The 27,597-nt window shown below is 40.2% G+C and overlaps 1 protein-coding gene across 2 annotated transcripts in view; it reads left to right on the forward strand.

Annotated features, from left to right (window-relative positions):
* MAP4K3 (mitogen-activated protein kinase kinase kinase kinase 3) overlaps positions 1-27,597 on the forward strand; it is a 202,088-nt gene that overhangs the window by 80,907 nt on the left and 93,584 nt on the right. For both annotated transcript variants that reach the window (XM_081253508.1, XM_081253509.1), the window contains exon 3: positions 22,564-22,654. In XM_081253508.1, coding sequence (XP_081109634.1) covers positions 22,564-22,654 — 91 coding nt within the window. The remainder of the gene's footprint in view (positions 1-22,563; positions 22,655-27,597) is intronic.

Below are 27,597 nucleotides of genomic sequence, written 5' to 3' on the forward strand. Positions count from 1 at the left end.
AAATTTTGGAGATTAATCCTTTGTCAGTTGCTTCATTTGCAAATATTTTCTCCCATTCTGAGGGTTGTCTTTTGGTCTTCTTTATGGTTTCCTTTGCTGTGCAAAAGCTTTGAAGTTTCATTAGGTCCCATTTGTTTATCTTTGTTTTTATTTCCATTTCTCTAGGAGGTGGGTCCAAAAGGATCTTGCTGTGATTTATGTCATAGAGTGTTCTACCTATGTTTTCCTCTAAGAGTTTGATAGTTTCTGGCCTTACATTTAAGTCTTTAATCCATTTTGAGCTTATTTTTGTGTATGGTGCTAGGGAATGATCTAATCTCAAACTTTTACATGTCCCTGTCCAGTTTTCCCAGCACCACTTATTGAAGAGGCTGTCCTTTCTCCACTGTACATTCCTGCCTCCTTTATCAAAGATAAGTTGGCCATATGTGCGTGGGTTTATCTCTGGGCTTTCTATCCTGATCCACTGATCTATCTTTCTGTTTTTATGCCAGTACCAGACTGTCTTAATTACTGTAGCTTTGTAGTATAGTCTGAAGTCAGGGAGCCTGATTCCTCCAGCTCCGTTTTTCGTTCTCAAGATTGCTTTAGCTATTCGGGGCCTTTTGTTTTTCCAAACAAATTTTGAAATTTTTTGTTCTAGTTCTGTGAAAAATGCCATTGGTAGTTTGATAGGGATTGCATTGAATCTGTAGATTGCTTTGGGTAGTAGAGTCATTTTCACAATATTGATTCTTCCAATCCAGGAGCATGGTATATCTCTCCATCTATTTGTATCATCTTTAATTTCTTTCATCAGTGTCTTATAGTTTTCTGCATACAGGTCTTTTGTCTCCTTAGGTAGGTTTATTCCTAGATATTTTATTCTTTTTGTTGCGATGGTAAATGGGAGTGTTTTCTTGATTTCATTTTCAGATTTTTCATCATTAGTGTACAGGAATGCCAGAGATTTCTGTACATTAATTTTATATCCTGCTACTTTACCAAATTCATTGATTAGCTCTAGTAGTTTTTCGGTAGCATCTTTAGGATTCTCTATGTATAGTATCATGTCATCTGCAAACAGTGACAGCTTTACTTCTTCTTTTCCAATTTGGATTCCTTTTATTTCCTTTTCTTCTCTGATTGCTGTGGCTAAAACTTCCAAAACTATGTTGAATAAGAGTGGTGAGAGTGGGCAGCCTTGTCTTGTTCCTGATCTTAGTGGAAATGGTTTCAGTTTTTCACCATTGAGGACAATGTTGGCTGTGGGTTTGTCATATATGGCCTTTATTATGTTGAGGAAAGATCCCTCTATACCTACTTTCTGCAGGGTTTTTATCATAAATGGGTGTTGAATTTTGTCGAAAGCTTTCTCTGCATCTATTGAGATGATCATATGGTTTTTCTCCTTCAACTTGTTAATATGGTGTATTACATTGATTGATTTGCGTATATTGAAGAATCCTTGCATTCCTGGGATAAACCCCACTTGATCATGGTGTATGACCCTTTTAATGTGCTCTTGGATTCTGTTTGCTAGTATTTTGTTGAGGATTTTTGCATCTATGTTCATCAGTGATATTGGCCTGTAGTTTTCTTTCTTTGTGACATCCTTGCCTGGTTTTGGTATCAAGGTGATGTCGGCCTCGTAGAATGAGTTTGGGAGTGTTCCTCCCTCTGCTATATTTTGGAAGAGCTTGAGAAGGATAGGTGTTAGCTCTTCTCTAAATGTTTGATAGAATTCACCTGTGAAGCCATCTGGTCCTGGGCTTTTGTTTGATGGAAGATTTTTAATCACAGTTTCAATTTCAGTGCTTGTGATTGGTCTATTCATATTTTCTATTTCTTCCTGAGTCAGTCTTGGCAGGTTGTGCATTTCTAAGAATGTGTCCATTTCTTCCAGGTTGTCCATTTTATTGGAATAGAGTTGCTTATAGTAATCTCTCATAATCTTTTGTATTTCTGCAGTGTCAGTTGTTACTTCTCCTTTTTCATTTCTAATTCTATTGATTTGAGTCTTCTCCCTTTTTTTCTTGATGAGTCTGGCTAATGGTTTGTCAATTTTGTTTATCTTCTCAAAGAACCAGCTTTTAGTTTGGTTGATCTTTGCTATCGTTTCCTTCATTTCTTTTTCATTTATTTCTGATCTGATCTTTATGATTTCTTTCCTTCTGCTAGCTTTGGGGTATTTTTGTTCTTCTTTCTCTAATTGCTTTAGGTGCAGGGTCAGGTTGTTTACTCGAAATGCTTCCTGTTTCTTAAGGTGGGATTGTATTGCTATAAACTTCCCCCTTAGAACTGCTTTTGCTGCGTCCCATAGGTTTTGGGTCGTCGTGTCTCCATTGTCATTTGTTTCTAGGTATTTTTTAATTTCCTCTTTGATTTCTTCAGTGATCACTTCGTTATTGAGTAGTGTATTGTTTAGCCTCCATGTGTTTGTATTTTTTACACATCTTTTCCTGTAATTGATGTCTAGTCTCATAGCATTGTGGTCCGAGAAGATACTTGATACAATTTCAATTTTCTTAAAATTACCGAGGCTTGATTTGTGACCCAAGATATGATCTATCCTGGAGAATGTTCCATGAGCACTTGAGAAAAATGTGTATTCTGTTGTTTTTGGATGGAATGTCCTATAAATATCAACTAAGTCCATCTCGTTTAATGTATCATTTAAAGCTTGTGTTTCCTTATTTATTTTCATTTTGGATGATCTGTCCATTGGTGAAAGTGGGGTGTTAAAGTCCCCTACTATGATTGTGTTACTGTCGATTTCCCCTTTTATGGCTGTTAGTATTTGCCTTATGTATTGAGGTGCTCCTATGTTGGGTGCATAAATATTTACAATTGTTATATCTTCTTCTTGGATCGATCCCTTTATCGTTATGTAGTGTCCTTCCTTGTCTCTTCTAATAGTCTTTATTTTAAAGTCTATTTTGTCTGATATAAGAATTGCTACTCCAGCTTTCTTTTGATTTCCATTTGCATGGAATATCTTTTTCCATCCCTTTACTTTCAATCTGTATGTGTCTCTAGGTCTGAAGTGGGTCTCTTGTAGACAGCATATATATGGGTCTTGTTTTTGTATCCATTCAGCCACTCTGTGTCTTTTGGTGGGAGCATTTAGTCCATTTACATTTAAGGTAATTATTGATATGTATGTTCCTATTCCCATTTCCTTAATTGCTTTGGGTTCGTTATTGTAGGTATATTCCTTCTGTTGTGTTTCTTGCCTAGAGAAGTTCCTTTAGCATTTGTTGTAAAGCTGGTTTGGTGGTGCTGAACTCTCTCAGCTTTTGCTTGTCTGTAAAGGTTTTAATTTCTCCATCAAATCTGAATGAGATCCTTGCTGGGTAGAGTAATCTAGGTTGCAGGTTTCTCTCCTTCATCACTTTAATTATGTCCTGCCACTCCCTTCTGGCTTGTAGGGTTTCTGCTGAGAGATCAGCTGTTAACCTGATGGGGATTCCCTTGTGTGTTATTTGTTGTTTTTGCCTTGCTGCTTTTAATATGATTTCTTTGTGTTTAATTTTTGACAGTTTGATTAATATGTGTCTTGGTGTATTTCTCCTTGGATTTATTCTGTATGGGACTCTCTGTGCCTCCTGGACTTGATTAACTATTTCCTTTCCCATATTGGGGAAGTTTTCAACTATAATCTCTTCAAATATTTTCTCAGTCCCTTTCTTTTTCTCTTCTTCTTCTGGAACCCCTATAATTCGAATGTTGGTGCGTTTAATGTTGTCCCAGAGATCTCTGAGACTCTCCTCTGTTCTTTTCATTCTTTTTTCTTTATTTTGCTCTGCATCAGTTATTTCCACTATTTTATCTTCCACCTCACTTATCCGTTCTTCTGCCTCAGTTATTCTGCTATTGATCCCATCTAGAGTATTTTTCATTTCATTTATTGTGTTTTTAATCGATGCTTGATTCATCTTTAGTTCTTCTAGGTCCTTGTTAACTGTTTCTTGCATGTTGTCTATTCTATTTCCAAGATTATGGATCATGGAAATAGAATCTTGGATCAGCTTTACTATCATTATTCTGAATTCTTTTTCAGGTAGACTGCCTATTACCTCTTCATTTGTTAGGTCTGGTAGGTGTTTCTCTTGCTCCTTCACCTGCTGTGTGTTTTTCTGCCTTCTCATTTTGCTTATGTTACTGTGTTTGGGGTCTCCTTTTTGCCGGCTGCAGATTCGTAGTTCCCGTTGTTTTTGGTGTCTGACCCCAGTGGCTAAGGTTGTTTCAGTAGGTTGTGTAGGCTTCCTGGTGGGGGGGACTAATTCCTGTGCTCTGGTGGTTGAGGCTCGATCTTGTCTTTCTGGTGGACAGGTCCACGTCTGGTGGTATGTTTTGGGGTGCCTATGGCCTTATTATGTTTTTAGGTAGCCTCTCTGCTAATGGGTGGGGTTGTGTTCCTGCCTTGCTAGTTGCTTGGCATAGGGTGACCCGCACTGTAGCTTGCTGGTCGTTGACTGAAGCTGGGTGCTGGTGTTGGGATGGAGATCTCTGGGAGATTTTCGCTGCTTGATATTATGTGGAGCTGGGAGGTCTCTTGTGGACCCGTGTCCTGAAGTTGGCTCTCCCACTTCAGAGGCACAGCACTGGCTCCTGGCTGCAGCACCAAGAGCCTTTCATCCACCCGGCTCAGAGTAACAGGGAGAAAAAGTAGAAAGAAAGAATTAGTAGAAGAAAGAAAGAGAGAGGGAAAGAAAGGAAGAAGGGAAGAAAGGAAGGAAGGAAGGAAGAAAGAAAGGAGGGAGGGAGGGAGGAAGGATGGAAAGAAAGAAGGAAAGAAAGGAGGGAGGGAGGGAGGAAGGAAAGGAAGAAAGACAGGAGGGAGGGAGGAAGGAAAGAAAAAGAAAGTGGAAAGAAGAAGGGTGGGAGGGAGGAAAGAAAAAGAAAGAAGGAAAGGAGGAGCGGAGGGAGGGAGGGAGGAAGGGAGAGTAGGAAAAAAAGAAAGAGCAGGTAAAGTAAAATAGAATAAAGTATGAAATATAGTAGCGTTATTAAAATTAGAAAGTAATTATTGAAAAAAAAAAAAAAAACCGGACCGATAGAACCCTGAGACATATGGTGGAAGCAAAGCTATACAGAGAGAATCTTACACAGAAGATTACACATACACATTCACAAAAAGAGAGCAGGGGGAAAAATCAAAAATCTTGCTCTCCAAGTCCACCTCCTCAATTTGGGATAATTCGTTGTAAAAAGAGGAAAAGGGCGAGAAGTCTGAAATCTTGCTCTCTAAGTCCACCTCCTTAATTTGGAATAATTCGTTGTAAAAAGAGGAAAAGGGGGGAAAGTCTTAAATCTTGTCCTCAAAGTCCACTTCCTCAATTTGGGATGATTCGCTGTCCATTCATGCACTCCACAGACGCAGGGCACATCAAATGGACCGTGGAGCTTTAATCCGCTGCCTCCGAGGCTGCACAGAGAGATTTCCCTGCCTCTGCTCTCACAGCTCCCGGGTCTCAGCCTTGGACCTGGCCCCGCCTCTGCGCGTAGGTCGCCGGAGGGCGTCCGTTCTTCGCTCAGACAGGACGGGTTTAAAGGAGCCGCTGATTCGGGGGCTCTGGCTCACTCAGGCAGAGGGGAGGGAGGGGCGCGCAGTGTGGGGCGGGCCTGCGGCGGCAGAGGCCGGCGTGACGTTGCAGCAGCCCGTGGCGCTCCGTGCGCTTTCCCGGGAAAGCCGTCCCCGGGTCTCGGGGACCCCGGCAGTGGCGGGGTGCACAGGCCCCCCGGAAGGCGGGGCGGACAGTGACCCGCGCTCGCACACAGGCCCCGCGGCGGCGGCGGCGGCGGCGGCGGGCCGCGGCGGCGGCGGCGGCGGCGGCGGGCCGCGGCGGGCGGCGGTGGCGGCGGCGGCGGCGGCGGCGGCGGGCCGCGGCGGCGGGCGGCGGCGGGCGGCGGCGGCGGGCGGCGGCGGGCGGCGGCGGCGGCCCACGCCCGTCTCCGAGGTCCGTGCCTTACCCGCGGCTCGTGCCTGTCTCCGGCGCTTCCCCAAGCAGCCCTCTTAATGCCCTCTCCTCGCGCACCAGGAAACAAAAGGGAAAAAAGTCTCTTGCCTCTTCAGCAGCTCCAGACCCTTTCCCCGGACTCCCTCCGGGCTAGCCGTGGTGCACTAACCCCTTCAGGCTCTCTTCCTGCCGCCAGCCCCAGTCCTCTCCCTGCGCTCCGACTGAAAGCCGATACCCGAGCCTCAGCTCCCAGCCCCGCCCGCCACGGCGGCCGAGCAGACAAGCCTCTCGGGCTGGTGTGTGCCTGAGGGCACCGGTCCTCTGTGCCAGAATCTCTCCGCTTTGCCCTCCGCACCCCTGTTGCTGTGCTCTCCTCCGCTACTCCGAAGCTTTCCCCCTCCGCCACCTACAGTCTCCGCCCGCGAAGGGGCTTGTAGTGTGTAGAAACCTTCCCCCCTTCACGGCTCCCTCCCACTGGTGCAGGTCCCGTCCCTATCCTATTGTCTCTGTTTATTCTTTTTTTCTTTTGCCCTACCCAGGTATGTGGGGAGCTTCTTGCCTTTTGGGGGGTCTGAGGTCTTCTGTCAGCGTTCAGTAGGTGTTCTGTAGGAGTTGTTCCACGTGTAGATGAATTTCTGATGTATCTGTGGGGAGGAAGGTGATCTCCGCGTCTTACTCTTCCGCCATCTTCCTCCGGGGTCCTGAAGCATGTCCTTGCCTCCTATCACACTGGAATCCCATCAAGCCTTCAGGCTTCCTACCAGCTTACAGGATGGAATCTGCTGGCGTCTCCCCGCTTTTCCCCTCCATTAATAGCAGGGTCCCAATGTGTACTTGCGACCCATGCTTTTCTCAAACCAGTGCTTCTCCCGTTTAGCGCGCGCCAACCCCCCTCGCGGGCTCCTTGCAAAAGGAGTCCCAGAGATCTTAACCATAAAATATTAACCTACACTTGTTATCTCATATTTTTTATGATAGCCATTCTAACAGCTGTGAGGTGATATCTCATTGTGGTTTGATTTCTGTTACCCTGGTGACTAGCGATGTTGAGCACCTTTTCATATACCTTTTGGCCATTTGTGTGTCTTTCTCAGAAAAATGTCTATTTAGTTCCTCTGCTCATTTTTAAATCAGATTGTTTGGGGGTTTTTGCCATTAACTTCTGTGAGTTTTTAAATATTTTTTTGGATATTAACCTCTTATCAGATGTATGATTTTCAGATATTTTCTCTCATTCTGTAGGTTGCCTTTTCATTTTCTTGATAGTCCCCTTTGCTATACAGAAGCTTTTTAGTTTTTTATCATAAAAAAAGGCAAGAGATAAGTGTTGGTGAGGATGTGGAGAACAGGAAACCCTTGTGCACTGTTGGTGGGAAAATAAATTGGTATAGCCACTGTGGAAAACACTATAAAAATTCCTTAGAAATTAAAAACAGGGCTGCCAAATGATCCAACAATCCCACTTCTGGGTATATATCCAAAGGATATGAAAGGATATCAAAGAGAGATCTGTACTCCTATGCTCATTGTTCACAATAGCCAAGATATATAAACAACCTAAGTGTCTGTGGATCAATGGATAAAGAAGATGTGGTGGGGGCTTCCCTGGTGGCGCAGTGGTTGAGAGTCCGCCTGCCGATGCAGGGGACACGGGTTCGTGCCCCTATCCCGGAAGATCCCACATGCCGCGGAGCGGCTGGGCCCGCGAGCCATGGCCGCGGAGCCTGTGTGTCCGGAGCCTGTGCTCCGCAACGGGAGAGGCCACAGCAGTGAGAGGCCCGCGTACAGCAAAAAAAAAAAAAAAAAAAAAAAAAAGAAGATGTGGTGTATTTATATATACACTGGAATATTATTCAGCCAAGAGAAAGAAGGAAATCCTGCCATTTGCAACAGTATGCATGGACTTTGAGGGCATTATGCTAATTGAAATAAGCTAAAACATTAAATGAGTACATGAACTTCACTGATGTAGGATATGTTTCTTTAAAACCAGTGTATCTGCCCAGATTGGATATCTTTTGTGGAGAAATTGCTGCATAATAAACAAACCAAAAGATAAATCAGCAAGTAACCTCTTTTCTGAAGAGCATAATGTAATCAGTTTAATTAGCAAGCTGTTATTTACACTCTGACATAAAGTGGAGACAGGAAACTCAAATAACAAGAAAGTAAGAATCTGGCCATTTATCAGGCTGGAATAGCAGACATAGATAAAACCTCAAACTTAACAGGAAACGGTATTTCTCACAAGAATGATAGAGCTGTAAAGTGTCATAACAAACCCTGTCTTTGAATGACTATGGCTTGCCTACTCACTGAAAAACTTTGCTCTGGAAAATCAGACTATCAGAAACTTCACGTGCGTAATTATAGCAGCAAGAGTAAAACATCCCATTCTTGCCTAGAGAATTTGCCTGGAGAATCTAAGTGTTTTTGACATAGAGTAGCAGTCTTGATTTACAACCGAGACACACAGCTTCAGATAAGGGGTTTCTAGGCACAGCATCCACATCTATCTTAACTTTGTAGTTCCTAAGGAAAGAGGGCCTTGGTTCACTTTGCAGTCTAGTCCCTTTACACACAGCTCTGCTTTGCTCTAAGCCTATCTAAACACTGCTTCATGTAAATTTCACTTATACTTTACTCTTTCCCAAATCTTTTTTTTTAACTTTATTTTATTTTTATACAGCAGGTGGTTCTTATTAGTTATCTGTTTTATACACACCAGTGTATACATGTCAATCCCAATCTCCCAATTCATCCCACCCACCCACCCCCCACCCCGCTTTCCCCCCTTGGTGTCCATATGTTTGTTCTCTACAACTGTGTCTCTACTTCTGCCTTGCAAACTGGTTCATCTGTACCATTTTTCTAGATTCCACATAGATGCATTAATATATGATATTTGTTTTTCTCTTTCTGACTTACTTCACTCTGTATGACAGTCTCTAGATCCATCCACGTCTCTACAAATGACCCAATTTTGTTCCTTTTTAGGGCTAAGTAATATTCCATTGTATATATGTACCACGTCTTCTTTATCCATTTGTCTGTTGATGGGCATTTAGGTTGCTTCCATGACCTGGCTATTGTAAATAGTGCTGCAGTGAACATTGGAGTGCATGTGTCTTTTTGAATTATAGTTTTCTCTGGGTATTTGCCCAGTAGTGGTATTGCTGGGTCATATGGTAGTTCTATTTTTAGTTTTTTACGGAACCTCCATACTGTTGTCCATAGTGGCTGTATCAATTTACATTCCCACCAACAGTGCAAGAGGGTTCCTTTTCTCCACACCCTCTCCAGCATTTGTTGTTTGTAGATTTTCTGATGATGCCCATTCTAACTGGTGTGAGGTGATACCTCACTGTAGTTTTGATTTGCATTTCTCTAATAAGTAGTGATGTTGAGCAGCTTTTCATGTGCTTCTTGGCCATCTGTATGTCTTCTTTGGAGAAATGTCTGTTTAGGTCTTCTGCCCATTTTTTGATTGGGTTGTTTGTTTTTTTGATATTGAGCTACATAAGCTGTTTATATATTTTGGAGATTAATCCTTTGTCCCTTAGTTTGTTTGCAAATATTTTCTCCCATTCTGAGAGTTGTCTTTTCGTCTTGTTTATAGTTTCCTTTGCTGTGGAAAAGCTTTTAAGTTTCATTAGATCCCATTTGTTTATTTTTGTTTTTATTTCCATTACTCTAGGAGGTGGGTCAAAAAAGATCTTGCTGTGATTCATGTCAAACAGTGTTCTTCCTATGCTTTCCTCTAAGAGTTTTATAGTGTCTGGCCTTACATTTTGGTCTTTAATCCATTTTGAGTTTATTTTTGTGTATGGTGTTAGCGTGTTCTAATTTCATTCTTTTACATGTAGCTGTCCAGTTTTCCCAGCATCACTTATTGAAGAGACTGTCTTTTCTCCATTGTATATCCTTGCCTCCTTTATCATAGATTAGTTGACCATAGGTGCGTGCATTTATCTCTGAGCTTTCTATCCTGCTCGATTGATCTGTATTTCTGTTTTTGAGCCAGTATCATATTGTCTTGATGACTGTAGCTTTGTAGTATAGTCTGAAGTCAGGGAGTCTGATTCCTCCAGCTCCATTTTTTTTTTTTTCTCAAGATTGCTTTTGCTCTTCGGGGTCTTTTGTGTCTCCGTACAAATTTTAAGATTTATTTTGTTCTAGTTCCATAAAAAATGCCATTGGTAATTTGATAGGGATTGCATTGAATCTGTAGACTGCCTTGGATAGTATAGTCATTTTCACAATATTGATTCTTCCAATCCAAGAACATGGTATATCTCTCCATCTGTTTGTGTCATCATTGATTTCCTTTATCAGTGTCTTAAGGTTTTCTGAGTACAGGTCTTTTACGTCTTTAGGTAGGTTTGTTCCTAGGTATTTTACTCTTCGTTGCAGTGGTGAAGGGGATTGTTTCCTTAATTTCTCTTTCTGATCTTTCATTGTTAGTGTATAGGAATGCAAGAGATTTCTGTGCATTAATTTTGTATCCTGCAACTTTACCAAGTTCATTAGCTCTAGTAGTTTTTTGGTGGCATCTTTAGGATTTTCTATGTATAATATCATGTCATTTGCAAACAGTGACAGTTCTACTTCTTCTTTTCCAATTCGTATTCCTTTTATTTCTTTTTCTTCTCTGATTACCGTGGCTAGGACTTCCAAAACTATGTTGAATAAGAGAGGGAAGAGTGGACATCCTTGTCTTGTTCCTGATTTTAGAGGAAATGCTTTCAGTTTTTCACCATTGAGAATGATGTTTGCTGTGGGTTTGTTGTATATCACCTTTATTATGTTGAGGTAGGTTCCCACTGTTCTCACTTTCTGCAGAGTTTTTATCATAAATGGGTGTTGAATTTTGTCAAAAGCTTTTTCTGCATCTTTTGAGATGATCATATGGGTTTTATCCTTCAATTTGTTAATATGGTGTATCACATTGATTGATTTGTATATATTGAAGAATCCTTGCATCCCTGGGATAAATCCCACTTGATCATGGTGTATGATCCTTTTAATGTGTTGTTGGATTCTGTTTGCTAGTATTTTTTTGAGGATTTTTGCACCTGTACTCATCAGCGATATTGGTCTGTAATTTTCTCTTTTTTGTTGTATCTTTGTCTGGTCTTGGTATCAGGGTGATGGTGGCCTCATAGAATGAGTTTGGAAGTGTTCCTTCCTTTGCAGTTTTTTGGAAGAGTGTGAGAAGAATGGATGTTAGCTCTTCTGTAAATATTTGATAGAATTCACCTGTGAAGCCATCTGGTCCTGGACTTTTGTTTGTTGGAAGATTTTTAATCACAGTTTCAATTTCAGTGCTTGTGATTGGTCTGTTTATATTTTCTATTTCTTCCTGGTTCAGTTTTGGAAGGTTGTGCTTTTCTAAGAATTTGTCCCTTTCTTCCAGGTTGTCCATTTTATTGGCATAGAGTTGCTTGTAATAGTCTCTTACGATGCTTTGTATTTCTGCAGGATCTGTTGTAACTTCTCCCTTTTCATTTCTAATTTTATTGATTTGAGTCCTCTCCCTCTTTTTCTTGATGAGTCTGGCTAAAGGTTTATCAATTTTGATTATCTTCTCAAAGTACCATGTTTTAGTTTCATTGATCTTTGCTACTGTTTTCTTTGTTTCTATTGCATTTATTTCTGCTCTGGTCTTTATGATATCTTTCCTTCTACTAACTTTGGGTTTTGTTTGTTCTTCTTTCTCTAGTTCCTTTAGGTGTAAGGTTAGATTGTTTATTTGAGTTTTTTCTTATTTCTTCAGGTAGGATTGTATTGCTATAAACTTCCCTCTTAGAACTGCTTTTGCTGCATCCCATAGGTTTTGGTTCATCGTGTTTTCATTGTCATTTGTCTCTAGGTATTTTTTGATTTCTTCTTTGATTTCTTCCGTGATCTCTAGGTTACTTAGTAGCGTATTGTTTAGCCTCCATGTGTTTGTATTTTTTACAGATTTTTTCCCTGTAATTCATTTCTAATCTCATAGTGTTGTGGTCGGAAAAGATGCTTGGTACGATTTCAATTTTCTTAAATTTACTGGGGCTTGATTTGTGACCCAAGATGTGATCTATCTTGGAGAATGTTCTGTGTGCACTTGAGAAGAAAGTGTAATCTGCTGTTTTCGGATGGAATGTCCTATTGATATCAATTAAATCTACCTGGTCTGTTGTGTCATTTAAAGCTAGTGTTTCGTTATTTATTTTCTGTCTGGATGATCTGTCCATTGGTGTGTTACTGTCGATTTCCACTTTTATAGCTGTTAGCATTTGCCTTATGTATTGAGGTGCTCCTGTGTAGGGTGCATATATATTTATAATTGTTGTATTTTCTTCTTGGAATGATCCCTTGATCATTATGGAGTGTCCTTCCTTGTCTCTTGTAACATTCTCTATTTTAAAGTCTATTTTATCAGATATGAATATCTCTACTCTAGCTTTCTTTTGATTTCTACTTGCATGGAATATCCTTTTCCATCCCCTCACTTTCAGTCTGTATGTGTCCCTAAGTCAGAAATGGGACTCTTTTAGACAGCATATATACGGGTCTTGTTTTTGTATCCATTCAGTGAGCCTTTGTCTTTTGGTTGGAGCATTTAATCCATTCACATTTAAGGTAATTATCAATATGTATGTTCCTATTACCATTTTCTTAATTGTTTTGGGTTTGTTTTTGTAGGCCCTTTTCTTCTCTTATGTTTCCCCCTTAGAGAAGTTCCTTTAGGTTTTGTTGTAAAGCTGGTTTGGTGGTGCTGAATTCTCTTAGCTTTTGCTTGTTTGTTAAGCTCTTGATGTCTCTGTCGAATCTGAATGAGATCCTTCCCGGGTAGAGTAATTCCTGGTTGTAGGTTCTTCCATTTCATCACTTTAAATATATTGTGCCACTCCCTTCTGGCTTGTAGAGTTTCTGCTGCGAGATCAGCTGTTAGCCTTATGGGAGTTCCCTTGTGTGTTATTTGTCGTTTTTCCCTTGTTACTTTCAATAATTTTTCTTTGTCTTTAATTTTTGGCAGTTTGATTACTCTGTGTCTTGGTGTGTTTCTCCTTGGGTTTATCCTGCCTGGGACTCTCTACACTTCCTGGGCTTGGGTGGCTATTTCCTTTCCCATGTTAGGGAAGTTTTCGACTATAATCTCTTCAAATAATTTCTCGGGTTCTTTCTCTCTCTCTTCTCCATCTGGGACCCCTGTAATGCAAATGTTGTTGCGTTTAATGTTGTCCCAGAGTCTCTTAGGCTGTCTTCATTTCTTTTCATTCTTTTTTCTTTATTCTGTTCCATGGCAGTGAATTCCACCATTCTGTCTTCCAGGTCACTTATCCGTTCTTCTGCCTCAGTTATTCTGCTATTGATTCCTTCTAGTGTATTTTTCATTTCTGTTATCGTATTGTTCATCTCTGTTTGTTTGTTCTTTAATTCTTCTAGGTGTTTGTTAAACATTTCTTGCATCTTCTCAATCTTTGCCTCCATTGTTTTTTTGAGTTCCTGGATCATTTTCATGTCATTACTCTGAATTCTTTTTCTGGAAGCTTCCCTATCTCCACTTCATTTAATTGTTTTTCTGAGGTTTTATCTTGTTCCTTCATCTGGAACATAGTCCTCTGCCTTTTCATTTTGTGTAGCTTTCTGTGAATGTGGTTTTCATTCCACAGGTTGCAGGATTTTAGTTCTTGCTTCTGCTGTCTGCCCTCTGGTGGATGAGGCTATGTAAGAGGCTTGTGCAAACTTCCTGATGGGAGGGGCTGGTTGTGGGTTGAGCTGGGTGTTGCTCTGGTGGGCAGAGCTCAGGAAAACTTTAATCCATTTGTCTGCTGCTGGGTGGGGCTGAGTTCCCTCCCTGTTGGTTGTTTGGCCTGAGGCGAGCCGGCACTGGAGGCTACAGGCTGTTTGTTGAGGCTAATGGCGGACTCTGGGGGGGTTCATGCCAAGGAGTACTTTCCAAAACTTTTGCTGCCAGTGTCCTTGTCCCCGCAGTGAGCCACAGCCACCTCCCGCCTCTGCAGGAGACCCTCCAACACTAGCAGGTAGGTCTGGTTCAGTCTCCTGTGGGGTCACTGTTCCTACCCCTGTGTTCTGATACACACTCTACTTTGTGTGTGCCCTCCAAGAGTGGAGTCTCTGTTTCCCCCAGTCCTGCAATCAAATCCTGCTAGCCTTCAAAATCTGATTCTCTGGGAATTCCTCATCCCATTGTTGGACCCCCAGGTTGGGAAGCCTGATGTGGGGCTCAGAACCTTCACTCCAGTGGGTGGACTTCTGTGGTATAAGTGTTCTCCAGTCTCTGAGTCACCCACCCAGCAGTTATGGGATTTGATTTTATTGTGATTGCACCCCTCCTACCATCTCACTGTGGCTTCTCCTTTGTCTTTGGATGTGGGGTACCTTTTTTGGTGAGTTCCAGTGTCTTCCTTTCGATGATTGTTCAGCAGTTAGTTGTGATTCCGGTGCTCTCACAACAGGAAGTGAGCGCACATCCTTCTACTCCGCCATCTTGAACCAGTCTCTTTCCCAAATGTTATAACTATCTTTTCCTGTGTTTTGTGAGACGGCCCAAGATTCCCCTGGTGTACAGTCTTCCTTGTCACAGTGGGTCAGTAAACCTACTCTTGTCAGACTGCAGGCTTGTTCCTATGGTTTTTAGTCTGATGGGGCTAGCCCACTGCCAACTCTTGAGACTTAACTTCAAAAGAAAATTAAAATGGATCCAGATGAGAGCCTGTGGCAGAGCTTGGTAATAGAACTCACAGACAGTTACTTTCAGACTTCACTTTCAAGTTCTTATGTTGTCTTTTTTTTTTCTTTTTGAGTTTTAAAGTCAGAATTTTAGAGCCATAAGGTACTCTTTAGGTCATCTATATAGATGGTTGTCAGATTTTTATAGCTTTCAAAAATTTTGGTATAGAAAACTACCTGGTGGCAGGGAAGTATTATTTCAACCATCTCTTCAGCCTAACACTCACGTTTCATATTGCAGGAAAGTAGGCACAGCATTTGTAATTTACCCGAAGCCACACATCTTATTTGTGGGTCTGATTCCTCTCTTGACCTGTTGTTCTTTAGTTTTTCACACTAAAGAAATAGTATTTAATTTAAGTTACTTGTAATTACTCATTTGTGGTATTGTTTATAGCTCTGGTTATTAAAGTAGAATACAAATGCAGACAGATAACACTGATTAATTAGGTAGCACCTCATGGGAGCACCTCTTCTAAGTGGGGAAGCTCATTCCTCTTCCAACACAATGAAAAATACTGAGATTGATGAGCAGGGAAATTCGTAGTGAGAAAATACGTCATTATGTTTTGTTTCCACAAGAGCAATGTTTATTAAATTGTAGAGCAACATTTTAAAAGTGCGACTAGGTACCAGTAAGACTGCATCCCACAACCTTTTCATGGATATCTAAAGTTAAATGTTGTGAACCTTCTTTCCTGTCAGCCTCTGACGTGAGTTTTTTCTGTCCTGAGAGGTAGGAGAGTGCTTTCTCTCCCTTCATCTTGCGTCATAGACTGGCCAGGCATCAGGGACGTGAGTTATCTGCTCACTTTCCTCTCTCCCTGAGAGCGCTACTACATCCCTTGCCACCAGTTGTTTATTCCTTGCCATGTGTTTATTGCCATCATGAAGATAGTCATTGTTACATCATTTGTGATAATTACTTTTCAAAGGTTGATCATGGATTGCTTAGCCACGCTTTAACTACTAGGGCCATATTATGTCATAGTCAGCTTTGAGGCTGACTATACTGGACAGATCAGATATTTACACATTGCAAGGGAATAGTGCTCAAAAATAAAAAAAGACTTTTACTTAGTATGTCTGCCGTTTCTTCCTCCTTCCTAACCCTGTGTCACTTCAGTGATTCAGCTTTATGAATATTTATTTAATACTCAATTTACTGAGAATAGAAGATACACAGACATGGTTCTTGCCTTCAGGGAACTTGTTACCCAATGTGAAACCCAACCAGAGTGCTTGTCTAAGTAGCCTAACTGTAGGGATTTACCCGTTGAGCAGAGTGTGTGTATATAATTAGTGGTGCTGGCAATAAGGAATGGTGGTGGCTGCAACTAGAAAAACTTTATCAGTTCACAGGTCTCTGAATAGCTAGCTTTGGCTATTTACTTGTGAAATACTCTAGATAGGGACTATCTAGGTGAGATGCCATGTGAAACAACACTAATAGGACAGAGGAGTTAATATCTCCTGATTCACTTGGTAGGTCCCGTCGAGGTTGTGAGGTTCATTTCACTTGGGGTAATTAAGAAAGGAACAGTTCAGCTGAGTCTTTAAGGCTGGCTGGGATTTGGCTGGCAGTATAAGAGAATGGAGAGTAAGTATTTCATATGAGGATAATGTGAAAGCAAAGGTGGTATTGACTTACTAGGCCTGTTTGGAAAATAGTAGTCTCATTTAACTACAGTGGTTACGCTCTGTTTGGGCATAGTAGGAAATAAGATGTGAAAAGCAGATTGATTATAGTTTATGGAGAACCATAAATGTTATACCCTAGAGATTTAGATTCTACCTTGTGGATGATGGGATTTTTTAAAATAGGTTAGTAACGTGGTCAGCGTACATAGGACAGATTGGAAAAGAGAGACCCTCGTGATAAGAAGACTTGTTCCTGTTACAGCATCCACAATTGAGTAACATGGAAGGCAGGGATGGACAGGATTTTAGGGTGAAAGAATAGAACTTAAAATGTGACTGATAGGTGACAGGGGACAGGGATGAGTTTTATTCGGTTGTGCTTTATGCCTACATGACCTCAAGAACAGATAAGAATAACTATAAAACTTTATTTTAAAATCAAGTCTTGGGGACTTCCTTGGTGGTACAGTGGATAAGACTCCATGCTCCCAATGCAGGGGGCCCGGGTTCGATCCCTGGTCAGGGAACTAGATCCCACATGCATGCCACAACTAAGGAGCCTGTGAGCTGCAAGTAAGGAGCCCGCGAGCCAAAACTAAGGAGCCCGCCAGCCGTAACTAAGGAGCCCACCTGCCGCAACTAAGACCCAGTGCAACCAAATAAATAAATAAATATTTGTAAAAATAAATTTAAAAAATAAAACAAAATCAAGCCTTGTGAGTGAGAACCACCAGAACATCCAAGAGCTTGAAGCATCTCAAAATTAGAGCTATCCCTGAATAATAGACCGTTGCTCTCGTTGGTAAGCCTGGTAACGATAGAAGTTTTACCCATGTGTTTTGTTCACTTGGTTTAAAATCTGTGCCATGCTTTATTTTTCCTTTTTTCTGTTCTTACTCCAGAAACATTTTTGAGCCTACTACAGACCTACTTTACATACAGAGACTCTAGCTGTGTTGCTGTAATTTTTAATAGAGTAGGCCGACTCATACTGGGAATTCACTTCTGAGTTATGGGTACCTGCCTTATTTTGGATCTTCCATTAGAGCTACATAGATAAACCTGGCTCTCAAAAGAAGAGCTGGATCCAGGTAAGAGAAAAGGAGACCTATCAAGCTAGTCAGGAATCTCATATTAAGCCATTCTTCCCTCGCTACCTGGAGACCATCTGTTCCCGCTGGGGAATGTTTTCTCAAATATACCTTTAACATGAGAAGGCGGTGAAATTTGGTTCTCTGAGGATGAAAAAAATCTTAATGTATGAATCACAGATATACATACAGTACATAAACAGATATACAGAATACCTGTGGCAAGAAATTTCACAGGGAGAGGTCATTGGGAAAACAAGGTTTATAAACATTGCATTAGGGTAGGACTTTTTTGAGGGTGGGGATCATGTTGTCTTTAAAACAAAAACTAAACCTAATCATCTGATAGAAACTACTTTGGGTATACCAAGCTGGATATATTGATATTTTACTGCTTAGTTTCGGTAAGGGAATTTCTTTTTGATCCTGTTGAACCCACGTTCAAAGGTGATTCATAACTACTTATGCAAGTATAAATGATACTTATCTTAAGCATCGTTAATCATGAATACTAACTAAAAGACAGCCAAATAAATAGGCTGTAAGTTATGTTAAAAAACAAAATTCAACTGAGTAAATTTGTAGATCTAATTAATTGGATTTTTTTTAAAAGAAACTGCCACTTTTTAAAATATTTATTTATTTTTTTGGCTGTGTCAGGTCTTAGTTGCAGCATGCAGGATCTTTTGTTGCAGTGCTTGGGCTTCTCTAGTTGTGGTGTGCGAGTTTTCTCTCTCTAGTTGTGGCGCCGGTTCCAGGGCGTGTGGGCTCTGTCATTTGTGGCACGTGGGCTCTTTCTTTGAGGCGCTCAAGCTCAGTAGTTGTGCCTACGGGCTTAGTTGCCCTGGGGCATGTGAGATGTTAGTTCCCCGACCGGGGATCAAACCCACGTCCCCTGCATTGGAAGGTGGATTCTCTACCACTGGACCACCAGGGAAGTCCCCCCATCTAACTGGCCTTATTCAGTGATTCATGAGTCAGGCAGCATCCCGTCTAGCAAGTGGCATGGCCCTCCTAGGAGTTGTACAAAATGGAAGGTTTTTATAGGAAGAAGGGTGGGGCAGGGGACCTTTAGCAAAATGTCCTGTGGCCAGAGAGACAAGTCGGAAAGGAAGAAGTAAAATTATCTCTTGTTTGCAGATGATACGAGCTTACATGTAGAAAATCCTAATAATTCCACAAGAAAACTGTTAGAATAAATGAATTCAGCAAAGTTGCAGGATACAAAATCAACATATAAAAATCAGTTGTGTTTATATACACAAGCAATGAATAATCAGAAAAGGAAATTAAGAAAACCTCAATTACAATCTCATAAAAGATGACTTTCTTTCTTTGGGTGACTCAGGGACCCAGACTTCTTGCATTTTCTGGGACCTCACAGTGTCATGTAGCCTGCTAATGGGAAAAGAAAGGGTAGGAAAATGACACATTATTTTTGCTCACATTCCATTGGCAAGAACTGTTCTCTTGGGCACATGATGTTGACTGGGAAATGTTGTCTTTTGACGGGATAATTGCCTCTCACCAGTAACTTCCACACTATGGAAGGGAGAGCACAGATTATTTGTGAATGGCTAGCCAGCTCTGCCACAGTGATGATGTTATAGTAATCATGTATTAGTTTCCTGTGGCTATGTTAACAAGTTCTACAAACTTGGTGACTTGAAACAGCACAAATTTATTCTCTTAAAGTACTGGAATTTAGAAGTCCGAAGTGTGTTTCACTGGGTCAAGATCAAAGTCTTAGCAGGGCTGCCTTCCTCTGAATACTCTAAGGGAGAATCAATTTCCTTGTCTTTTCTAGCTTCTAGAGTTGCATTCCTTGCATTCGTTCATTCTTGGCCTCTTCCTCCGCCCTTAAAGCCAGCAACGTAGCATCTTGCTCCTTGTCTTCTTACAGTCAAGTCTCCCTCTGCCTCTTCTTATAAGGACACTTGAGATTACATTAAGGGCCCACCCAGTTAATTCACGATAATCTCCCCATCACAAGATCCTTAACTTAATCATACTTGCATGCCCCTTTTTGCCATGTATGGTAACGTTCACAGGTTTCAGAGGTTAGGACCTGGCCATCTTTGGGGCCATTATTCGGCCTACTACAGATAGTTAACATTTATTGAACACTTAGTATTGTGTCATGTTTATTCTGAGAACGTTGCATGTGTAAGTCTGTATTTTTCTGCCTGTCTACTTGATTTATTCATGATCTGCTCTACTTGTAGCCTTGCTTATTTTTCTCAATTAGGTTTTGTTTTTATTTTTGCCATCCTTTGGAAGATGTATTCTTCACTTTAATGTCAAAAATTTTACCGAAAACTCATAGACTCTCAGAATTGGAAAGAATTTTTCAAAATTATCTTGTCTAACCATCCCATTGGGGGGGGCTGTTAATTTATCCTTTAGAATGTATTTCTCTTGAACTTTGAAGAAAGTCCTTTAACTCTGTTAAGCCCCTTTGGATTAATTAATGTATTAAACTGCTTTCTTTTTTCCTACCCAAATCTACCTTTTTTCAGTTACCTTTAAAAATCAAATTGTGGAATTTTTCTTTGGAATTTTTTTTTCTTTGGAATTTTTCCCCACAAAAATACTGAATTTAATTTGGCCATTGTCATAATCACATGGAGGTGACTTAATGGGACAAAAAGGATGCACTTTGGATCAAGTCTTTCCTAGGAAAGACGTAGTTGAAGGCTTAAAAAGCCATTCATAGATTTTAGTGAAACCACAGGAGTAGCAAGCAAACAATGTATAAAACATGCTAATAACTGGATGAAATTAAACCAAAAGCAGATGCTCCTGATTTAGAGTCATCATGTAGTAGAATTATGTGCTATAATTATGATTATGCTATTATTATGATTCATTCAGGTAACAGCTTCATTGGTTGCATATTAGGTGCTAGGGATACAGAAATGATGAAGGTATCATCCTGTCCTAGACGATGTAACATTCCAGTGAGGACATAGACATGAAGACATTGATGCACTGATGCTTACAGGTATAATAGAAACCACAACTCAAGGTGGCTTAAACAGTACAAGGAGTTTATTGGTCATGAACAGGTATATCTGAAAATTACCAGGCAGATGAGGCTTCCTGTAGTAGCTCAATTACACAGGTCTTGTGCCTTCCTCCTTCCCCCCTTTTCATGTTTCTTCTCAGTGTTTTCTGCAGATCAGTGTTATTCTAAAGCTGGCTGCCTTGGAGGTTGTGTGACGACTAACAACTTCAGGGCTGCTCTAGAAAGAGAGCTGCTGTCCTCTACCTATTAAACTAGTCCTAGAGTTCAGGCTGACTGTATTAACTTTGATCTCATGTAACCCAGTCACTGAATTGGGGAAAAGTATAATCGAAAGGCAGGTGAAAAGCAAAATTTAGAACTTTGAAAGTATTTCGTATATCCCTGAAAATTGGAGTTCGTCTCATTATGGCTTTATTGTGTTTATCTTGGATTCTTCTTAATATATTGAATCAGAAATTCTTACTGGTGGGAAGTAAACCCAGAAGATCCTAGTTCAGTGATTTTCTTTTGAGATTTTGAAGGCATAAAAATTTTCTATTCTCCCTTTGGAGAACTTTGACTTTGTACTCATTTCATTGAAGAAATTACGAGTCTGACATACTGTCTCTTCTCTACGACTTCTTCCCTTGTCACTGGGGCAGTAAGGTTGGTTTTGATATTGAGTTCAGATGGTTCATGGTTAGGCTACTTTCAAGCCTCAGTTACATTTACAGTAGGAAAATGCCAGGCCAGAAGTGTCAGGGCTTGCCATAACAACCTCATATTTATGATTTAAACTTTAGTTTGGGAAACCTATTTTTGATTTTGCCACTAATATACATTTAATCAGGCTGTTCATAGTATATAATGCTTTAAAAACTGAATTTGTAATACAAAGCTGCTTTGATTTCAATGTAAGCACTTCCACGTGTTCTCTTTCTGCTTAGTCTCTGGTTTACCACATTTGCATTCATGACAGTTCTGTCTCTTTCCATGACAAATGTTCATTCAGGAACCAGGAACATGTGTGACACTGTTATAGGATTGCCAGATCTTATTTTGAAGAATTTGGGCAGGGAGGGAGTAGAAGGAGAAAGATACTTGCTTATAGTCTGACCAGACTTAAATACAATCCCATTCTACATCCCAACACAGCTGGAGCAAGGCACTCGAATACAGGATAGGCCTGTGGTGGTGGGGGGGCCTTCTGGTAAACCAGTACTGCTAGAGTAAGGCCTCTCAGCTCTGCCAAGAGAGCTGTGGAGGTACATTTGATAGTCTTGGTGTATAAGGGTTCCTGCCCTAACTTAAAAAAGAATTGCTTCCTTGTGCAAAATTATATTAAATGTTGGGACTTCCCTGGTGACGCAGTGGTTAAGAATCCGCCTGCCAATGCAGGGGACACGGGTTCACGGAGCAACTAAGCCCGTGCACCACAACTACTGAGCCTGCGCTCTAGAGCCCGCGAGCCACAACTACTGAGCCTGCGTGACACAACTACTGAAGCCCACACGCCTAGAGCCTGTGCTCCGCATCAAGAGAAGCCACCGCAAGGAGAAGCCCGCACACTGCAACGAAGAGTTGCTCCTGCTCGCCACAACTAGAGAAAGCCCACACGCAGCAACGAAGACCCAACGCAGCCAAAAATAAATAAATAAATAAAATTATATTGAATGTTATTTGCTAAGAAAGGGAAAACAGAATGTATTTCTAGTGTATTATATGATGATTATATCCAAGGCATAATTGTAATAATAGCAAATGCTTATCTAGTGCTTACTCTGTGTCAGATACCGTTCTAAGCATTTTACATACATTAGCCCACCTAACCCTTACAATAGCCATATGAGATAGATTATTATTAGTTTTATCCCTATTTTACAGAGGAAGAAATTGGCACAGAGAGGTCAAGTAACTTGCCCAAGTTCACACAGCTTAGTAAGGGACAGAGTTGGGATTTGAATCCAACATAGTCTGGGACCAGAGTTCATACTTTTTAATTATTGTACTTTACTTTCTGTCAAGATAGGACTGAAATTGTCATTAAAAATAATATCAATAACATTATTTTTTATGTTTTGAAACAAATCGACATTTTGAAATTTACCTACTAAATATTCAACTTGCTTATTTTTTATTCTAGGAGAAGACTTTGCAGTTGTGCAGCAAGAAATTATTATGATGAAAGACTGTAAGCACCCAAATATTGTTGCTTATTTTGGAAGCTATCTCAGGTACATTGTTTGTTTCCCTTATGAAAAGCAGTAATGATTTCCATCACCTAATACATTTAACAAAATTAAGTTAGCTCTAATACCATGTTTTGTAGTTTTCTTCATGCTTTGAAAATAAGATATTTTCATATGAATGGAATTTTTATTTATGACCTCTTTATGTTAATTCTGTAACCAATACCATAGTCCATGATTTGTCTGTTATACTCTTGGGAATTCTGGGTGTAGTTTCAGTGAGGAAGCTGGCAAGTAAAAACTGACTTTTATGATTAGTCTTCCTGTGGTAGACCAGAGCTCTAAATACGCCAATCTGTTGCCCCTTCTAGTCTTGGGTGAATTTACAAAGTATATCTGTTGTTTTTAGAACCTTTAGAACCTTTTTTTTTCTTTTGTGCTTCTAGCCTCAAAGTATTGCATCATCCCTTCCCTTCATTTTATCCAGAGGACTAGGAATTATAATTAATTTACTAACTTCTTATTTTCCCAGGTCCTAAAGTGAACTTAGAAAGACTGAATTTGCCGCCCCTTGTTTTGGTTTGGCAGGACCAAGCCAGGCTCCCCAGGTCATATTCCATAGGGGATGACCTCAAGGCCAAATCTTGTGTTTCCATTCACTTCTGTATGCAGTTGAGCTGAGCACTGTGACCTAGTTGTTTCCAAGCTTCCTTCCAAAGGGGAAGGATTAGAGAATGTTTTCTTAGGTACTTAAAAAACTCTTCTGTTTGGTTCCCATATACTGTAGGGTAAGAATAAGGATGTATCTTATTACAGCTCCCATTCTGTCTGTGAACCAAGTACAAAACACTTCTTTTCTGATGCGGGCACAGCATATGGAAAAGACGGGGCACTTCTGCCCTCTCTTCCTTCCAGCTTGTGAAAGGCCAGGGGACCAGCTCTTCTTGATTCTGACCGCTCTTGGATAGCTTTGATTGCCCACCTTCATCGAGGTCAAAGGGTGGGTTTAATGGGGTTTAATGGGTTTAGTTCACGTAGGGACAGGTGCTACCCGGAGGTCAGTGGCTGTTAAACATTTTGAATGGGTTCTTTAACAGCCAGTTTAAAACTGCTTCAATGGTGGGTGGTTCAGACAACAGCCTAACAACAGTTTCTGCATCAGTTTTTATCTTATGGACAGACCCAGCACAGGCAGTTACTCCGTCAGCTCAAAGAAGTCTCTTACAATCATTTAAGCTCATAATACAAATAACTGATTTCTGCCAACACATGTAAATTGTCACTTCAAAACAATTTGTTTCACTGTTATTGGTCCTAACAAAATGATCCTACTTAGACTCATCTGGAAGAAGCATGACAAAGTTTTCCTCCCCCAAGAGCAAACAGATCTTTTTTTAAGAGTTTTTGTGTTTCCCCAGGGACATTGAACTGAGAATTTCTCAAACATGGTCTGAGTCTTCCAGAAGTATGGGACCATCCAAAGCCTAACCTGTTATTCCAGGAGAGCCCCACCCCCTTACATGGCAACCTTGGTGTGGTGAAATGCACATGATCTTTTTGCCACAGAGACAATAGCATAGTTGGTGGTTTAGAGCTTGAGTTCTGGAGTCAGGTTGGTTGGGTTGGTTGAGTCCTGACTCCATCACTTACTAACTCTGTGACTTATGGCAAATTACTTAACCACTCTGTGCCTCCATTTCCTCATCTATAAAATAAGGATAATAATACTAGATACATGATGTGATAACTACAAGGGTAATTGGTAAATACAAGTAAAGTGTTAAGAACAAGGGTTAGAGCATAATAAATGCTCAATAAATGTTAACTTCTACTACTTGTACTACTATTGCTATGATTACTATTACTGTTAACTGTTTTTTAAATACCATCAGGTTAGTGCCTAATTTGATCTTTTCAACAACGCTCTTAGGAATATTACTCTGTGGTAAATATTATTTCCATTTTACTAATAAGGTGTTTGAGAGTTTCACATCGAGTATTTAGTTCACAGTCTCATTTCAAGTTATTGACAGAGGAGGGTCCTAGTTCTTTCTGTGGTATTGTGCTTATGGATCACATGACTTTTGACTTGGCCTTTCTACTTCCTTATCAAAAAAGCTGACCAAATAAACTTCCAGTACTTCACACCCACCCACCCCACCCACCCCAAAACTCAAAAAGTAACACCAAGCTAAACTGGACATTTGACTTTCTGGGTTACTTAGGCAAGAGCCTTCCCACACAGGTTAGGCAGCAAAACATTTGATCTTGTTACCGGAATACAGAATTCCTTTTGGGTTTGTATTCATTTTTGTTGAGACTTGGGGCAAAATAGCACAACTCTGTAGTAGCATACTCTTTAACCTTAACCACGAGACATGCTACAAGAGAGCCAATTTGAGGTTATGCCTAACAAAAATTGTACTTACTTTTAGATAATCAGGAACCATGTATTCTGACTGTATATTGAATATCCTTTTTTTAAAAGTAAACCTTTTAAATTGAAGCATAGTATACATACAGAACAGTGTGCAAATTTCTGTTTTGTGTGTAACTCGATGGATTTTTTTTAGAGGATACTTTTATTTTAATCTAAGTATAAGAATACAGAGAGCAAAACTGCCCAGAAACCATAGTGAAACAGACAAAATTAGGGTCTTTTTTTTTAATAAAACGTGCTCATTTGGAGTTGTATCATCTGATATAGGAAAACTGATTTCAATATATAATTTTATTATGTAACGTGTAGTTGATGAAAGTGATATGAAAGCAAATGGTAGTATAATGTGGAACAGCGGTTAATCCTCTCTTTCTTTAGCTCTTTTCTTCTATAGAAATTCTTCCCTGCTTCACTAATTAAAGTCTAGACTCAGGCAAATTTGGACTGTGGGATAATGATTAGCCTTGTGGGGTGTTAGAACTAGAAGGGACTAAGAGGTCTTGTCACTTAGCCCACTTTTTTTTTTTTTGCTGATAGAAGAGAGACTGCTGGATAAATGACTTCTTTAGGTTATCCAGCTACTCATTGTTGGTGCTGGGATTTAAACCTGGCTCTGCAGGTACCTAGCCAGCAGTCTTTTTAGTGTACATATTACTTAGTCCGGAAATGGCAGATTTAGTCTCAAAGGGAACATGGTTTCTTGGCTTCTTTCTCATTACTGAATGATTTTTCAGAAGGCAAGGAGCTTGTTAGTTTGAACTTGATACAAACCCCCTAAAATATATACTGTTCTTATTGACCTTCTTCCTTCTATCTTGTTGCCATTATAGCCTATTATAACAAATTTGGACAAAAAAATTGAGTAAACTGAAGTAACGTGGTTTGACCATTAATAAATTTCCCCTCCAGGAAATCAGACTTAACCCTATGAATTTACTAAATAGATGACCAACAAATAATTAAGTTCAGAAGCGTATTTTATAACAGGGTTATAGTGAGCTATGCTCACTTCCCAAAGAAATATTGAGACTGAGCTCCTATAAAACAGAAGCCTAATACTCTTGATGGGGCCTTCCTTACTTGCTCTTCAATATCATTAAGAGCCTGTGTTTATTAAGTGCCTAATTACACACACTGTACAACAAGAACTGGATAGAGAAAACTGTTCTCTGAGAGTTTAGAATTTAAAGTAAATAGTCCTGGTTTGGTATATATTTTTATCTGTGTATTTCTGTGTGTATATTCATAAAACAACAGATTTAAATCACCATTGACCTATTCTTTATTCTCAGTAGAGCTAAACTATTGCTTCTTTTAAGCAAAGAATGATCTTAACTTCAGATTCTTCTAAGCATTCCTTAACCCAGCATATCCTTTAAGAATAAGTTAAGAAAATTGGAACATTCCTTTCTAGTTTGAACTCATAATGCTCAGTTTTGAATAACAGCAAATGATCCTCAAAAGATAAGCTGTCAGAAGATCAGATCCATACACTGAAAACACTTTTATTTAGATCAGATATTTTAAACCCTTGAAATCCAGAGTAGTAGTTTAGATGAACATGATTTAACTCATAGTAATAATATATTTATAAATCATCACCACATCACTCACAAAGTGTTTTTACATTATTTCTTAGGATGTCTAGAGTGCTGTATTGATTTCTGGAGATGTTAAGATAGCTAAAACAGTCCTTGCCTTTAAGGGGCTTACTATTGAATAGAAAAAATAGACATAAGCAAATAATTGCAATGCTAGGTGCAGTAATCATTTTGACCTAAGATATAAAGTGATAAAGATGGTAGTATATCTGATTTTGTCAAAGGGAATCAGAGAGAGCTCTTTGAATGATGTTATTCCCAAATACTGGGTGTTAAAGGATTAGTATGCATTTACTGTGATGTGTATATGTATGTAGAAAATTGTAATTTCTGACAAAGGAAATGGATGCATGAAAAAATCATGAAGTGTTCAGGAGATAGCTAATAATCTCATATTAGAGTTTAAGGGGAAAGGGTGTAGTTCAGCAGGTTAAGGCTGTGGACATTTAGGCAAAAAAGAAACCTTTTATGCCTTAATTAGGACCTATATGTATTGAGCATACTTGTTGGAAGGTTTTAACACAGAGGTAGTATATTCTATTGGGGGATGGACTTGGGGTGTAGGGTATTGAGACAAGGAGTCAGTTAATTTTATATGGTACATTTATTACAGTAATCCAAGAAAGAGATGGTAGTCCCTTGAGTTACATAGAAACTGGAAGAAATTTTCTTTTCTAGAGCCAGAGACAGGACTTGCCAGGGAAACCACAGAATCTTAACTGAAAATGCGTTTTTGAAAGCTCAAACTATGAAAATAAAAATTACAGGGCTTCCCTGGTGGCGCAGTGGTTGAGAGTCCGCCTGCCGATGCAGGGGACACAGGTTCGTGCCCCGGTCCGGGAAGATCCCACATGCCGTGGAGCGGCTGGGCCCGTGAGCCATGGCTGCTGAGCCTGCACGTCCGGAGCCTGTGCTCTGCAACGGGAGAGGCCACAAGAGTGAGAGGC

This window comes from Mesoplodon bidens (assembly GCF_964165515.1).
Source record: "Mesoplodon bidens genome assembly, chromosome: 14".
Classification (NCBI taxonomy): Eukaryota; Metazoa; Chordata; class Mammalia; order Artiodactyla; family Ziphiidae; genus Mesoplodon; species Mesoplodon bidens.